This window comes from Eublepharis macularius, chromosome 4, assembly GCF_028583425.1.
Source record: "Eublepharis macularius isolate TG4126 chromosome 4, MPM_Emac_v1.0, whole genome shotgun sequence".
NCBI classification, from domain to species: domain Eukaryota; kingdom Metazoa; phylum Chordata; class Lepidosauria; order Squamata; family Eublepharidae; genus Eublepharis; species Eublepharis macularius.
In genome coordinates, this window is record NC_072793.1 from 167,791,052 (window position 1) to 167,808,089 (window position 17,038).

A 17,038-nucleotide genomic window follows, 5' to 3' on the forward strand; every position below is an offset into this window, starting at 1 on the left:
GTCCCAATCTGAATTGGGCCTCAGCACTTCTGAGAGTATAAATTCTAACAAAATCAAAAAGAGTCCAGTAGCACCTTTAAGACTAACCAATTTTATTTTATTGTAGCATAAGCTTTCGAGAATCAAGTTCTCTTCATCAGATGCCTGATCCGAACTGGTCAATTAACCGAATGAAATTCGGATCAGGCATCTGATGAAGAGAACTTGATTCTCGAAAGCTTATGCTACAATAAAATAAAATTGGTTAGTCTTAAAGGTGCTACTGGACTCTTTTTGATTTTGCTACTACAGACTAACACGGCTAACTCCTCTGGATCTAAATTCTAACAGGGACCTCTCCCAGCAACATTAGCTTGACAGGGCCCAGAATAGTGTATCACGGCCTTAGAAAAAGGAAGAGAAGAAATTTTGTTTCTGCAGGGGTTGTGTGGAACCTCTTGTTCTAAAGTAGAAGAGTTGTTTGTACTGAAATCTGTTGAGATTGGCAAAATGAGGCAATTGCCACCCTTATTGGTGATATGCAGGGTAGATTGTATAAACTGGTGGTTTAAAAATGAAAACAACACTTGCCTAGTTATTGGATTAGACTGTAAACCTGAAAGCAGGGCCTCTTTCTCTTTTGAATTTCCTACTTTCCAGACACTGAATAAAGTCAATAAAGTCCCGGCTCTCCAAACTGCTGCAAAGTGGTATCTTTTTTAAGCAAGCTGGGAACGGAAAAAAATTCCCCCCAGAAGTCTGAAGCATAAAAACTGCAAATAGTTTCTAACTGTAATCCCCAATCTGCCATGGAAACGTGCCAGGGGACCTTGGACCAATCACCTACTTTCAATCTGACTGACCTTACAGGCTCATTTTGAAGATAAAATTTGAGAACAGAACAGAATGAAGTAAGCTGTTTTGGGGAGGAAGGCGATGTATAAATGAAGTAAATAAATGAACAGGGTGACCTCTGCGTGTATAATGAAAGGCACATACCTAAGTCATTGACAGACAGGGTAAGAGTTTTCTATCTGCTGGGGGGAACTCCATCTGGAGGGAGGGAATGACTGTAAATTAAGCACACCACAAAAGCCATAAAAATGGCCTGATGGGGACTGAGTATGCTTCAGAAAGGACAGAAGGCCGACAGCAGATGAAAGTCAGTGAAAGAAAGGATAAAGGTGGGGCGAGAAACTGGCCTGCTCAAGCCTCTAAAACCTCCAAGTTTGGGGAGCGGTTTTTCCCCCAAATGAGTCTTCAGTTTGTTTTAAAATTTTATCATTACCCCAAATGTCTTTCCCTGCTGACAGGAACTTTTTGTTGTATAATAAAATAGTGACAAGGATAGTGATATTCGTTATTTAGAACAGGACATTTTGGCGTACTCAAAGCAAATTTTTATACATCTTCCTACTGGTGGGCAAACGTTATTTCCATGTCACGTTTTTCCTGTTTTTTGACCAGAGGGGCAAAGGAACCTTGTCAGTATAATCCTAAAAGTAGTTACTCCAGTTGGACTCAATGGGCTTTGACTGGAGCAACTCTGTTTATGATTGTGCTCTGTGAGTTGTATCAGAAGTTGAATCTGAACCACAGACTTTCCAGGACACATTTGTAGCTACTTTAAGTGCCAGCATGGTGTAATGGTGGACTAACATTAGGAAGACCTGGGTTTGAATTGCCACTCTGCTAAGGGAGTTTGTTGGGTGACTCGGAGCCAGTCATTCTATCTTGGCCCAACCTACCTCACACACAGGATTGTTGTTGCCAGGATAAAATGGAGAAGGGAGAATGATGTCGTAAGTCATTTTGGTTCCCTGCTTTATAACCCAGAGTCCTGGAGAACAAAATCTTGTGGATCATTTTGTGATGAATGCACACTGTTTTGTTATATTTTGGTTTGCCTAATGTCATTACATGATGGCTTCTGCCCCAAAAGCGGCAACTAGAAATGTGTAGTGTTTGTGTGTGTGTGTGTCTTTAGAAGCCCCTCCTAACCTGAGGACCTAAACTGTAGTTTACTTAGATTGTACATAAATCTGGCTTGCTGCTCAGAAGTAATTAGGGGTGCCAACCTACTTGTGGGGCCTGGAGAGCTCCCAGAATTGCAACTGATGTCCAGATGACCAGATTTCCCCTGGAGAAAATGGCTCCTTTAGTTGGTTGGCTCTATGGCGTCATACCCTACTGAACCCTACTTTCCCCAAACTCCACCATCCCTGGGTTCCAACCTCAAATCTTCAGTGATTTCCAGTCCCGGAAGTGGCAATCCCAAGTGAAGCTCATAGTCGACACATGGTTGGATCAAACACACTCGTCTCACCGTCTAACCTATCTCCCAGGGTTGTAGTGAAATCTGGGAAAGAGGAGAACTAGATATGCAGAAGGACAGGATTTAAAAACTGTACCAAATAAAGAAACTTTTGGATTTGGTTTAGGCTGACATCCTAACCAATATTTTGAGATCTTTGGGACTGATACTAACATGCCTGCCGTTGGGATGGTGGTTTGGGGTGAGGAATACAGATACCCGGAAGAAGCATGCGCGGCGGGTGCGCGAAATAACCGCCCCCCACCTTTGGGGAAGAGCAATGGGCGAAGCGTGCGGTGGGGGGCGGCCGAGAGAGATTCAGCTTGTGCCGCTGCGGCTGCGCCATTAAAGCCACCGAGGAAGGAGAAAGAGAGCAGGGTCGAGGAGGCGGAGCCGGGCCGGGCATCTCCGGTGCAAAGAGCTGCTCCCGGGATCCGCAGTCCCCCGTGGACTTTGCAAGCGCATCTGAGGGTCGCTGGAAGCGGAGCTGGGCCTGAAGAAGTGAGTCCGGCTTTTCTGATCTCTTTATTTTCCTTCTTGTTTTTATTTGGTTTCTTCCCTACCCCCTGCTCCCTCGCTGTGGATATAGCTCTAATCCCTCCCCGCACCAAGTTCTCTTTCCCCAGGGCTAAGCTTGCATGGGGAGCGAATAAAAGTGAGCCAGTATGGAATCAGGCCTGGTTCAAAGCAAGGAGAGGGTTGCCTCTGTTACTGTTTTTCATATGGCTGTGGATGATTTATGCGCAATAAGGGCGGTGTCTAACTTAATAGAGGTTTGATGAGGGGATGTTGTTTTCTTCTGCCATGAAAAGCTTCAGCTGCCCGTTTCCACACATTGAGGAATCAAGGCACCCCCCACCCCTCCTCGTTTGGATTTGAGGCTGGTGGTAGCACCTTAGAGACTTCAGATGTCTGAAGAAAGTTGCTCTGACTCTCGAAAGCTCATGCCCTGAATCTTGTTGATCTCTAAGGTGCCACTGGACTCAAATCCTGCTGTTCTGCTACTGACCAACACAGCTACCTACATGGACCCCCCCCCCCCCGTTGTGGGCAACACTAATAATAATTTTTGAAGATGCCCCAAGATTCCCAGTTGCACCTGTTAGCTTTGAACTCTTGTGTTTTTAATAGCAACTCAATCTGCAGTCTCCTTAGACCCTCCACCGGCCAGTTGGCACCCTAGTTGGTTCACGTTTGCCACCCTGAGTTGCTTAAAGTAAAAATCTAGGCCTGGTTTCTATTACTCCTACCCTAAAATCTGCCCCTGAGCACTGTGATAATGAGGCTAAACTTCCCTGGATTTTGCACACTCCAGTCAAACCATTAGAATACCAAAAGAAATGCCCCCCATTATCACCCTCTGTATGTGTTCTGTACTAGTTTCTACATGTGGGGAATACCCTCCCCCCATAAATATTGGGGAGAATTCCAAAATATGTTTTCCCCTTTCCCCGTTTGTTTCATATGGTATGTTCTGTTGTCCTCTTTAGTCTCGGCCACTTCATTGCCGGCTTGCTCCCCTGCATGTGTGAACCAGCCCTGCTTGATTTATGTATGAATTTTTTTTTGACAAAATAACAGTGTGGCAGAATGAGTTGCCCTGCTTCAGATTTTAGAGGAAGGGGACAAGATTTGCTTTTCTGCCTTTAAAAAAGCAGAACAAGAAACAAGGAGAAGGAAACCAGCCCTTCCCCCTGCTAGTTTTTAAATAATAATAATAACTGCACTTGTATACCACTCTTCTAGACAGATTAGTGCCTCACCCAGAGCGGTGAACAAGTTAGTGTTATTATTATCCCCACAATGCAGCTGGGGAGCTGGGGCTGAGAGGAGTGGCTTACCCAAGGCTACATACATACTGAGTTCATGGCAGTAGTGGGATTCAAACCAGTAGAGTACTGATTTGCAGCCGAACCGCTTAACCACTGTGCTACAGCAGGGATCTTTTTTCCTTAATGCGAAGAGATGGGAGGTGGTCAAAAATGAAATTCCTCCTCCTCAGGGCCTTGCCACATCATTCTTCTGTATGAATGAACCAGCCTGGTGTGTCTGTATTACCTTAAAACAGTGAAACTCAGTGGCTTAGGAACCACATGTGGCTCTTTGACATGTCACATGTGGCTCTTCTGAGCACTGTTCCCCACTGTGGCACATGCTCCATTTTTCAGGAAAGCAGACAAGGCCATTACCAGTAAGGCTTGTGGTTGGCAGATGGTTTTCACCTTGAAACAGCTGCTGTTGAAGGAATGGGTAAGCTGCAAGCCTCTCTGAGGTGCAGGCCTCATGCCAGGGATGGAAGTAGATGTGGCTCTTTTGGTTGATACTAATTGTGAATGTGGCTCTCAGCCAGCCCTGGAGTGATTGCCACTGCATTAAAAGATTCCAGTTAGTGCTGGAGAGGCATCTGATTAATTGCTGGGTTTTATGTCTTGTGGGTCGTTTTTTTCCTCTACTTGAAATCTATTCGTGTATAACATCAAAGAAGTCAGTGAAGTCTGCAACACAATTCTACATTTCGTCTTAAACCTCTGGAAACTACAGGGATAATTCCACTGTGAGTTCTCCCTGTTCTCTCTCCTCCCTTTGGTTTTTGTATTGGATATCCAACCTGATTAAGAGTTTTGTGAGACTCAAAAGCATGTACCCTTTTTGTGATATTTTGGTTGGTCCTTATAGAAATGGATTATATGCCTGCACTTTAGTTTAAGGTCTTTGGGAAGGACCATCATCCATAACGAGACCTGCTATAGCTTAGTGGTTAAATGACTGGACTGCAAATCAGCACTCTGCTGGTTCAACTCCCACAACTGCCATGAGCTCAGCAGGTGGCCTTGGGGAAGCCACTCCTTTCAGCCAGAGCTCCCCAGCTGTATTGTGAGGATAATAACAACACTATCTCTGTTTATCGCTCTGAGTGGCACGACTTCCTTGTGTCTGGCTGCAGTCCCAAATGCCTCTTGAAATAATAATAATAATAGTGTGCTTATATATTGCTCTTCTGGACAGATTAGTGCCACACTGAAAGGCTTCTCCTGGGGGACAGAGGACCCCAGGAACAGCATGTGGGGGATTGAAGATCTGCCGCTGGAGGGGGGAATTGATGGAAATCACTCCCCCTTTCCTTCATGGAATCTTTTCCAGGGGATCCAGCCCTCACATTAGTTTGGAAGCAAAGTTGGTACCTCACCTAAAAGCTACTCTTAGAAATGATCATTAGAATCTCATAATTTCATTAATGGGGCTTTGGCCATAACCAGAGACTGTTTAACATGGTAGTGTTGTCCAGTTTTAATTATTTCTTGAACCCCAGAAGCACCCTTTCTGTACAATTGAGGCATGTGCCTGGCCTTCGTCCCCTCTTCAAAACCCGGTCCTCCCAACGTGCCTTACAACTTTGATCCTCCCCCAAAGTATTAGGCTTGTGACACCATGAAGACTGGCATGTTCTTTTGTACTGAATAGGCTGTGGCTTACAAAAGGCGATGAAGCATTAGTCTTAAAGTTATTGTAAGATACATGTATTTATTGTGTCATGCATTTGAGAAGCAGACCCCACTTGGTTAGATAGGTTTGTTAGTCTTGGAGGTGTCACAAGATGTGCTGTTTTAGCTGACTACTTCTTGAAAGGGTGAGTTTTTTTAATCTACTTTGAGACTCCCCGTATGTGTTTGGAGATGCTGAATCCCCTGTTTGGTGCTTACAACATTACCTTCTTTCCGCCTTCTTAGACTTCTTGGTTGCTCAGACACCTGGGCTTCCTTCAGCATTGCTGAATTCACTGCCACGCCCCAGAATCCATAGTGTTACACTCTTCAATTGTTCTCTCATCCACCTTCTTTCCGTCCTTGTATGATTTCTCCCTTCTGTTAAACCTAATTTCTGATTTTATTTTAATTTTCTTTGGAATTTGGGTATGTTCCTTCTTAAAGTACCTGCTTTGGGAAGGAACGTTGTTGCTGGCATGTGGGTCATTGCTTTGCATGGAGAATTCTTGGCCCCCAGGGAAAAGTAATTTACTTTGGGACGTTTCACTTTAGCAAGTATTAAAATCCAAGCAAAACAGGTATTTGATTGAGGAGTGGTTAAGAGAGACGGGGAAAGAAAGATTAGAGGACAGGAACTTTCTGTGCCATCTGTTTATAAGGCCGGTTCTGAATGTGGGCTTTCTTAGAGGCGTAGGCAGGGCCCGATTAATGACTAGGCCTGGTGAGGTGAGGGGGAGGCAGCAGCCACAATATTGTGCCACAAACTGGAACAGTTAATGCTCCTTCCTCATTCACCAGGTGCCTGGAAATGAATGCCTGATAGAAAGCCCTGTTGGGCATGTGCCATTTGCCGCACTGCATTTCAAGGTACCTGGAGAATGAGGAGGGAAGGAGCGTGAGTCGTTTAGGGAGAAGGAAGGAGAGGGGGTCTGTTTCAGGTGGCATCTTCTGTTGACCTATCATTAGGAGTATAACTGTGTTTCACATGAGCATGTGTGTAGAGCACACATATACATGAGCTCATGTAGCAGAGAGACTGAAGTTCTGTTTTGATTGGACGAGATTCTCTGTGGTTGTAAAGAGTTGCCATTCCAGGCCAGTTCATCTCTATGATAATTTTGGACAGAGACAACTGAGTGGGAAATCAGTTTGGAAGTCCTTGTGAAGACTGAGTTTGCCTCCTTTTATTCTTATTTTACAGTGTTTATAGTCTTTATTATGAAGCTTATAGCCTTTTCTCAAGAAGACCCAACGCACATCACAAAATAAAATAACTGTAACAGAGTTATAAAGCAATATTAAAAACAGTATCCCAGTGTCCAAGAAAGTCCTTCTAAAAAGTTCTCTTTTTGAAAAGTCTGCAGAAGGACAGGAGTGTAGGAGCTGTCTGAATTTCTCTGATAAAAACTCTTCCACCAAGTTGGAGCTGCAACAAAGAAGGCCCAAGCACAGACTGTGACAGATTGTTACTTGTCTGTAAGGAGGGATTTTTAGTTCCCCTGAAGGGAACTGACCCATGTCTAATTTTTCCATTCCTTTCCTTGTTTTTATCCAGCTTCCTCATCTCCTCTCCCCTTTAACACTGTCCTTCCTTCCAGTACTTATTTTATGTTGGTTGTGTGTTCTGTCATTTTCCTTGCTTCCTCAAAGAGGCTTGAGGGGGGAGGGATCATCTTACTATATTTATTTATATGCTTAATTTATACCCACTACATCATTCTCCTCTCCTTCCTTTTATCCTCACAACAACCCTGTGAAGTAGGTTAGGCTGTGATAGTATATGACTGACATAAGCTTCTGAGGCAAATTGGAGGTTTGAACCTGGGTTTCCTGGAGCCTAGCCTGACACTCTAACCACTACACTACACCATATCCTCACAACAACCCTGTGAGAAAGTTCGACTGAGAGTGCGTCACTGGCCCGAGGTCACTGTGATGGACAGGAGGCAGTCCAGACCCTCACTGCTAAGGAGCCAGCCTGGCTGAGTCAATTTGAATGTGGCTGCAAAATCCAATAAGCTTGGAGTGAGCTGATGGATGCAACATCCAATACGCTTGGAGTGAACTGATGGTTGGCAGTTGGGAGGTCTGATTCTTGGTGAGGGCAATTGTGTGAAGTTTAGGTCTGACTCTTGGAGAGGAAGAGAGAGGCAGGCAAAATATAAAGAGTCTGTATCTGGACAGAACAGATAAGGTAGCTAAGAAGCCCTGACTTTTATTGAGTCTAATCTGGTTGAAGTAATTCCTTCAAATTAAGTAGGAAACTGGTGGTAAAGTTTCTGTGAATGGTTAATTTTTATACGCTGTTCTCTTGCACTGTAATGTGGGAAGAAGATAATTTATGTCGGCCTGAGCTGAAGCATTCCTTTGTTTGTGAGCTAGTCATCATGCTGCTGAAAACTTAAACATCTAAAACCTTCTCTCTGGATACTTTACTCTGTAACTTGTTAGCTAAAATGAGTAAAAGCTTTTAATTATTTGTATATAGATAAAAAGAGATATAAGTATTCTCTTCCTGTATGATAAGTGTAGTAGTTTATGCTCAGTTGAGTTTTGTTTGTATGTTTAATTGTTAATTCCTAATAAAAGTGTTAAAAAAACCCATCTAAATCCTTCTGACAAGAGCAAAACTATTCTGTCGTTCTTTCAAAATCCTGCCTCAAGTATCCAGAAAGAAAATGATTGTGTTTTTTCTTTCTTTTATGTTTATTGTTTAAATAAATTTAAATTTTTTAAAAAGTATCCAGAAAGAGTACTTACTGCATATTTGGGGATCCTGTTGTTGTTGTTATTGTTAGTAGTGGTAGTGGTAGTGGTGGTGGTGGTAGTAGTAGTAGTAGTAGTAGTAGTAGTAGTAGTAGTAGTAGTAGTCATTAATGCTACTGTTTTTAAAAGCACAGGGGCTAGCAAAGAAGCAAACAATCTCAAAAGATGGTTGTTGTGGGTTTTCCGGGCTGTATTGCCGTGGTCTTGGTATTGTGGTTCCTGACGTTTCGCCAGCAGCTGTGGCTGGCATCTTCAGAGGTGTAGCACCACAGGAATGAACAGAGCATGGTTTCCAGTTCTGAAAAACACCAGGCTAACAAAACACTCTATACTCGACAATAGCCCTGCAGAGAAGATTAGCACATCAAGCACCAATCCATATGCAAAAGAACCTCCTCAGGATACAGTGAAGCCTCCCTCCATTAGCATTCCACACCTGGGGAAACTCTTACAGGATGACTCAGCTCAACCCCACCCCTCCTGAGTAGATACAAATGACCTGCCAACATCTTTTCCACACGGTGACACTGAGAGATCTCTGTCTTTTGGTGCTACACCTCTGAAGATGCCAGCCACAGCTGCTGGCGAAACGTCAGTAACTACAATACCAAGACCACGGCAATACAGCCCAGAAAACCCACAACAACCATCATTCTCCGGCCGTGAAAGCCTTCGACAATCTCAAAAGACTTTCAAGTTGCCTGTTCTTCCTTCCCATCAAAATCCCCTCAGCAGCTCTGTGTATTTTCTTCACCTTCTATTGTGTGTCTTGTATTTCTCAAGGTGGAGCTCTCCGGTTACTTCAAAGGACAGCACTTGTGATGTTTGTGATGATTCCCTGCTGCCTTTTGCTAAACTACTCACGTCATTCCTGAGACAAGATAGACTATTCAAGATACAAGGCCTCTTTCTTGAATGAGAGCAGGATTCTGAGACACCCAAAATTGCAGCAGGGTCCTTCATTGCATGGTCTTTCCAGATCTAGAGTTTTGTTACAGGGGTAAACATGAAGGAGCAACCAAGTGCCCTTCCAGGTGAAGAGCCAGAAGGAGCAAGAAACCCCACTAGCATGGCTCAGTCTGAATTCGTGGGGGAGCAGTCCAGCTGGAAAGCAACACAGGATACCCGATGGGACCTCTCCAAGGGGATGCAGCAGCACTGGGAAGCTCAATGGCAGGAGTTTCTCAAGACTCTCCAGTTTCCTCACTCGGCATGGGGGAGCCCACAGTTAGCAGAGACCACCCTGTGGGATGATGCCAAAGCCTTCCTGACCTCCTTCGAGCAAGTGGCCCAAGCCTGCCAGTGGCCCAGGGAAGAGTGGGTGACCCGGCTCCTGCCAGCACTGAGTGGAGAAGCCCAGCAGGCCTTTGGCAGCCTGGAAGCTAGAGACAGGGAGGATTATGGGAAAGTGAAGGCCGCCATCTTGCGTGGGGAAGCCAATCGCATGGAAATGCTGCGCCAGCACTTCAGACAGTTCCGCTCACGAGAAGTGGATGACCCACGCCGGATTTACAGCCAGCTACAGGATCTTTGCTGCCAGTGGCTGAGGCCAGAGAGGCACTCGAAGGAGCAGATCCTGGAGCTGCTGATCCTGGAGCAGTTCCTGGCCATCCTGCCACCAGAGCTGCAGGGCTGGATCAGGGCAGGCGGCCCTGAGAATTGCACCCAAGCCGCAGCCCTGGTGGACGATTTCCTGTTGAGTCAGCAAAAGGTTGAGACTTGGAAATGGCAGGTGAGGCTATATTTAATCCACTGAGTCTCTAGTAGGGTGTAGAACAATTTCAGTTATTGTTATCATTTGCTTGTCTTAGATTAGTTTTTATGTTCTGATTGAAATTTTTAGCCTGGCTTTACATGCTGGTATCAGAACAGTATTGCATATTGTGAAAACCAGTTGAAATTTGCATTGCCAGCTGACCAGAAAAGCAAAGCGGGCTGGTCAGATCTCGCACCTTTTGAGTTGCAGTTCCATGTCACAGGGTCTACCAGGTAAGCTTTTCATGCCATGGAGACTGGCAGCTGGCTCCTGTTCTATGTCCATAGGTCATGCCATCATTTGGCACAGGAGTAATGAGTAATTATCTGTAGCAGGGCCTGGATGGGGAATCTTTTGCTCTCATGACGGTCCCCGATGCCTGCAGGCTTAGGAGCACTTAGCCATTGCAAAGAAATGGCACCAGATTGATGTTCAGAAAGGAACTTGCTACCTACAGAGAGGCATTTTTAAATTTTTGAGGACAGTGTGTGACTGCTGTCAAATAATTGGCAGTCCACTGATGGGTGGACAATACTAGTTGACAGGGTGGAATGATCCTGCTGTGACACGCCTCTGTTAGAGGCCTGGAAGGGGGAGAAAGGCAACCCTGGCTGCTTCTCCTTAACAAAGGTTGATGTGTATATGAGAGTAGGAAGCAGCATTTACCCTCCGTTCCTTGAAAAGCTACCCGAGCTCAAGTGAACCTGCGTTGTACTGTCTCAGACCCTGGGTCTTTCGAGGTTAGTCCTTTCTCCTATGATAGGCAGCAGCTCTCCAGGGACTCAGGCAGAGATCTGACCCATCGCCTCATACCTGATCCTTTTGGCTGGGAGTTGAACCTGGGACCTTCCACATTCAAAGCTGGAGATCTGGGACCTTCTACATTCACAGTGAGGGCTCTGCCACTGAGCCACGGCTTCACTATTTACTTACTGTATTTTTATTTTGTCCACCCTTCCTCTGAGTATCTCAGAGCAGCATATATGTTTCTTCCCTCCTCTATTTTACCCCCTCCACACACACACAACAACCTTGTGAGGCAGGAGTGACCAGCTAGAGCTCACACAACGAGCATTCCTGATTGAGTGGGGATTTGAACTCAGGTCTCCCCAGACCTGGTCTAACACTCTGACTGCTAGCACATGCTCACATTTCTATGCATTAAGCTGCTGTTAAAGCCCCAAAAGCAGGCTAGCCTGTCTTTCTGTTGACAGCCTTCTTTCAGACTTGCTTTTCCATCACCTCCATGAGCATGGGTAAGCGAGTCAAAACTTGATCCATGAACAAGGCCTAAAAATGAAAAATATTTTGAGGAGCTGATGCTAGTTTTGACCCATCATTCTTCCTAACCAGGATTTTCATTGCTGTTTCAGGAGCCCTTGCAAGAGATGATCAGGGGCTCCCTGGAGGCGGAAGGGGGCCCCCCCTTGGACTTCGGTCAGAGACGGCTTGCCAAAGAAACCAAGCAGAACAGCAACGGAGATGCCAGTTTGCTGGGTAAGGCCTCAGTGAGTCATTGGGCTGTAGTCCTGTTGTCCCTTATTTACTTACAAGCAACAGAGCCTGTTGTGTGAAAAAATACAATGGGCTCTAGAAAACTGATTTGGCATGCCCCTGCTGCGGGGCCTTGGGACGACCATGCCTCCACGTCAGGCCTCCTGTCAACTCTGCGGCTGCTGCAGGGCCTTGGAAGTGCCTTCCCACCACTGTGGCGGCCTCCTTAGGGTGTCCAGAGGGGCGTGCTGCTGCACTGGGCCTTCCTGCTGCCATGGCAACCTCCTAGGGGCTTCTGAGGCAAGCCGTGTTGCTGATGACTCACTTTTTATCCTCGCGGAGGGGCCTGTGAGTGCACCTGTGCGGGGATAAAAAGTGAGTCATCGTCAATTCAGCTTGCCTTTTATATAGTAGGATCAGAGTAAACCCAAGGGGTCAAATCTCAGTGTGTCACCAAGTAAGCAGGCACTATATCAAGTTGTTTCACATTTACAGAGTGATTTCAGCTCTCCAGAAGCAAAGGAAGAGACTGAAATCTTGTATTTTTTAAAAAATATATGGACCGAAGAACAGTGGGTTCCTCCTGGAGCAGTTTTTTTCTCATCCCCACATGAGAATGTTCATCTTGCAGAGGAGTTAGCTGTGTTAGTCTGTAGTTGCAAAATAATAAAGAGTCCAGTAGCACTTTTAAGACTAACCAACTTTATTGTAGAATAAGCTTTCGAGAATCACAGCTCTCCTCATCAGATGCAAGTCAGATGCATCTGATGAAGAGAGCCGTGGCTCTAAAAAACTTATACTACAATAAAGTTGGTCAGTCTTAAAGGTGCTGCTGGACTCTTTACTATTTTTCATCTTGCAGCAATCTCTTTTTTGCAGGGCTATCAGAAAGCACAAAAACTCCCTTCTGTTGGGTGTCCTAGGCCTGCTGAGAATGATGGTTTTTCACCTTTTCTAAATTCTCCCTTCTGTGCTTTTGTAGGCAGTGGAATGAAATGCCCCAGTGATCCCGAGAGCTCTGTTCCTCCCAAAGAGCAGGAGGCTACCAAAGCTGGGATGACAGAGGTACGTGAACTTCTGATGGGTGAATCCAGGTTTATGTGTAAAAACGCCAAAAGACCTGTGCTAGATCAGACCAACGGCCCATCCACTCCAACTTTCCCCTACAGTGGCCAAATGGCTGCCCTGGAAGACTCACAGGCAAGGGTGTGGCAGCCAATGCCTCTCCCTTCTGTTGCCTTCCGGCAGCTAGTATTCAGAGGTACGCTGCATCCAAGCAGGGAGGTTCTGTTTAGCCCTCATTTCCGGTAGGCCCTGAGGAACCGCCTCCTTGATTTGTCTGATCTCCTTTTTAGAGCCTTTGAAACTAGTAGCTGTCATCACATTTTGTTGGGGTTGAGTTCCTCAGGTAAGTTATGTATTCTGATTTTCCCCCTCTTCTCTGTCCTGAATTTACTGCCCCTCAATTTTGTTTCGTGACCCTAAATTCTAGTATTATGAGCGGAGCACACAGATTCTCTTCACACCATGAATCCTTTTCGTCTCCCCTTAATTAACTTTTCCCTAAAGAGCTAGGAAGATGCTCTGTCCCCTCTGTCACTTTAATCCCTTTTTCTGCCTCTCAGTTATCAGAAACGTTTGTAAAGGGGGAACGTCTTTATGAGTTCTCTTCAATACAAAGGGCTCAGAACACACCAAAATTAAAACAATTCAGGCCACACCAAAAACTGAAATTTGGGGCTGAAGTCTATGATGCAGTGATTTCCAGAGAGGATCAAAAATGGGACATTTTTCTATGTGACAGTCCAACGCTTACCTGGGTAGCAGCCCAGCACAGAACAAGCCAAGCATTACATGGCTCCATTACATGAAACTGCATTGTAATCAAGTCAGTTTTTCTAATTCTGCATTACCCCCTCTGACTATTGGGCTTTTAGGCATATACAACTTGGGCTGCAATCCCACAGCTGTGGGTAACGCTCATGGAACACAAAGGGGATTATTTCCAATGCCACGTGCCGGTCCCAGGTTAAGCGATAATCCAAAAGGGGAAAGCAAGCAGATTCCTGTAATGGGACAGCGGAAGTGTGATTAGGAAAGAGTTATCTATAAAAGCTAACATGGAATATTGAACGTTCTGCAAAAATCTGCCTCCGCTTGGTCATTTGATTTTGTCTGTGATAATTGAGCATTTCTGTGATGGGGATGTAGAATTCCAGTAAGATTTTCCAGCCCATTTATAAAAAAGGTTTTAAATAAATTAATTGCAGTGTTTGGGAAAGAGTTGCTTCATAGAATCCTGCAACTGGAAGAGTTCTTACAGGCCATCTCATCCACCCTCTTCTTGATGCAGAAAATCCGAAGCAAGAGGCACCCTCCGCATCCTTCTCCCAGATAATTGGTTCCATTTTCAAGCTCTTTGACCTGACAGTCTCCAAGGTGGTTTATATTAAAAATAGAATAAAATTAATAAAATATACAATGAACATGCAGTTAACAATCATACAATCAGTATAACACCATAGAATAACAATAGGATAGAATATAGTGTTTCAGTAATGCCACACAATCTTATTGTCTAATTCAGTGGGCTTCCAGAAAATGCAGACCTTCAAACCCACCTGGATGCCCTGTCGGGAAGCAGCTGTTCTCAATTCTTGTGGGAGGAAATTTCCAAGTCAGGATCAGGGTGGAGAAATCATGGGAAAAACTTACTTACTTACTTCATTTATACTCCACATTTCTCCCCAACGGGGACCCAAATCAGCTTACATTGTTCTCCTCTCCTCCATTTTTCTCCTCCCAGTAGCCCAGTAAGCCTCCATGGTGGATTGGGAATTTGAGTCCGGGTTCTAGTCCCAGGTCCTAGCCCGGCAGTCTAACCACTATACAACATAGGCTTTCAAAAAGCCTCCGCTAGCTGCGCCTCTGCTAAAGTGGGTTCTCAGAATAAGGCCCCATGTTGGCCTCTGTTCATTTCTGTAGGATGGATTGATTTTAAATTTAAATCTATTGAAATCACCATTTCCAGGAAGGTCTTTTTAATTTGGGGATTTTTTTTTTACTAATATTAGAAAACCGCACATCACCATCCTATTTGGTGGATCATTTAGCTTATTACTGGTGTCACACTGGACATTGCAGTAAGCAGTTTTCTCCAGGCCAGTTTGGTCAGGGATCCTGGAGGTTTTTGCCATCTTCTGAGCATGGACAGGGGTCACTGGAGGTGGGGGTGGAAGTAGTTGTGAATTTCCTGCATTGTGCAGGGGGTTGGACTAGATGACCCTGGATGTCCCTTCCAACTCTATGATTCTATGGAATATCCGTGAATATAGGCTTCAGTACACTAGATGATCCCTTTCCAACTCTATGATTCTATGGAATACCCGTGGATATAGGCTTCCATGTACTAGATGACCCCTTCCAACTCTATGATTCTATGGAATACCTATGGATATAGGCTTCAGTATACTGCTACACTTCTCCCTGATCTAGAATTGGGTATTTTGAATGAGTCTAGTATCTTTTTGTTGCTATTTTTCTTCACAAATCTTGATGAGAATTGGCCAGTACATAATAACTGGTTCAAAACAATTGACCACACTGAATTGCATATTTGGTCTTGAGGGGAGAATGGATCAACTTGCTTTCAGAGCTGAAGCAATATGGTGGTTACAGTCATGATTTGCAACTTCAGCAATGTTTTCTTCTATTCCTGGAAAAGTTCCTAAGTGTTTGGCTATAAGATCCATCACACAGGATTAGCTTTAAGCTTCATTCATTTTCTCCTAGATACCTTTCATCTCTGCCACAGTTGCCACATGGTTGATGACATGATTGTACATGTAATGTTTGAGCTTCTGTTCACTGTGCATTACAGTTTTACTGTTGCTGATTTTAAATGCTCTGAATGTGTGAGCATTTACTAAGATACTGTTTCTGAGAGATATATAGCCCCCATCTTCTGCTGTCTATATAAGGTCATGTTACCAGACCATTGTATATGTTGCTCCACAGGCTTAAGTTAGCAAATTTCCTGTTGGTATTTCTTGCAAACGATCCAAGTTCCATCTCCTATGCCATATCTAGCAATCTTCCACTGATATCTGCTCTGAAAAGAGGAGCATAGTTGAAATGCCACAACTATGTAATTACAGTCTTTATTTTTAACGGTATGAAGAGTAGAAGTTTGTGGCATAAAACAATTGAGCAGTCTTTTCGTCAGTGATGGTTTGCTGGTATCTGCTCTTTTAAAATAACAAAACCAACCATATGTGAATAGAAAAACTCTTGTTCACTATTGATTTATTGCTTGAAGCACATTTATTTATACTCCCCCTTTCTCACTGAGGCTCAAGGCAGATTACACAGTGTGTGTCAGTACAGTCAGTTTCAAAGATATTTCAGTAAACAGTGTAAGAGGGTATATTAATGCAGTCTGCAGATTTAAACTAGCAAGAATCCAATACAGACTTGAAGAAATGCTGAAACAGAGCATAAACAATACTAAGACTGACATATCCGTATCCCATTTCTTATGTATCTCTTTGAGACCACTTCCTTACAGTGCAGCCCTCCTATCTGAGTAAAAAGCCCTCTTGAATAATTCAGTTTTGCATAGTTGTGGAAAGCTAGGAGAAGGAGAGCTTTCCTGACCTCCTCAGGTAGGTCATTCCATAAGCTAGAGACCACCACAGCTGTTGATTTTGCCCATGTGCAAGGTGGCACCTCCGGAAGACCCTGTTCAGATGAGCGAAGCTGCTGTGGTGGAACATAGGAAAAGAGGTGGTTCCATAGATAAAATAGACCAAGGCCCTAAAGAGCATTGTATGTCATAGCCAATACTTTGAATTTAGCCCAGTAGCTGATAGGTAGCCAATGGAGTGACTGCAGAATGGGAGTAATATTCACACACCTCCTAGTTTCTGATAATAGCCAAGCTGCAGCATTCTGCACCAACTGGTGTCTCTGAGTTAACTTAGAGGGGAGACCAATATACAGTGCCTTGCAGTAGTCAACTCTTGATGTTACCATGGCATGGATCCAGGTGGCCAAATTGGCCGTGTCAAGGTAGGGGGCCATCTTCCACGCTAGACTGGGTTTGCAGAAAGCTTGTTTTGCGACTGCCTTAACTTGCTTTCTTTCTTTTATGTAGAAAGGCTGCCTTGAGCTGTGTGGGCAGTACAGAGCATAGCTCTGTTTAGGGTTGCAGTGCAAATAGAATCATTGAAAGAAAAAAATGAT

The 17,038-nt window shown here is 44.5% G+C and overlaps 1 protein-coding gene across 4 annotated transcripts in view; it reads left to right on the forward strand.

Moving 5' to 3' along the window:
* Window positions 1-2,687: 2,687 nt before the first annotated feature.
* The window catches only part of LOC129327129 (zinc finger and SCAN domain-containing protein 22-like), a 36,550-nt gene continuing 22,199 nt past the window's right edge, over window positions 2,688-17,038 (forward strand). For all 4 annotated transcript variants that reach the window (XM_054975587.1, XM_054975585.1, XM_054975586.1 and 1 more), the window contains exons 1-4: window positions 2,688-2,794; window positions 9,328-10,276; window positions 11,674-11,797; window positions 12,777-12,859. In XM_054975587.1, the coding sequence (XP_054831562.1) occupies window positions 9,551-10,276; window positions 11,674-11,797; window positions 12,777-12,859 (933 nt within the window). In that variant the 5' untranslated portion in view covers window positions 2,688-2,794; window positions 9,328-9,550. The remainder of the gene's footprint in view (window positions 2,795-9,327; window positions 10,277-11,673; window positions 11,798-12,776; window positions 12,860-17,038) is intronic.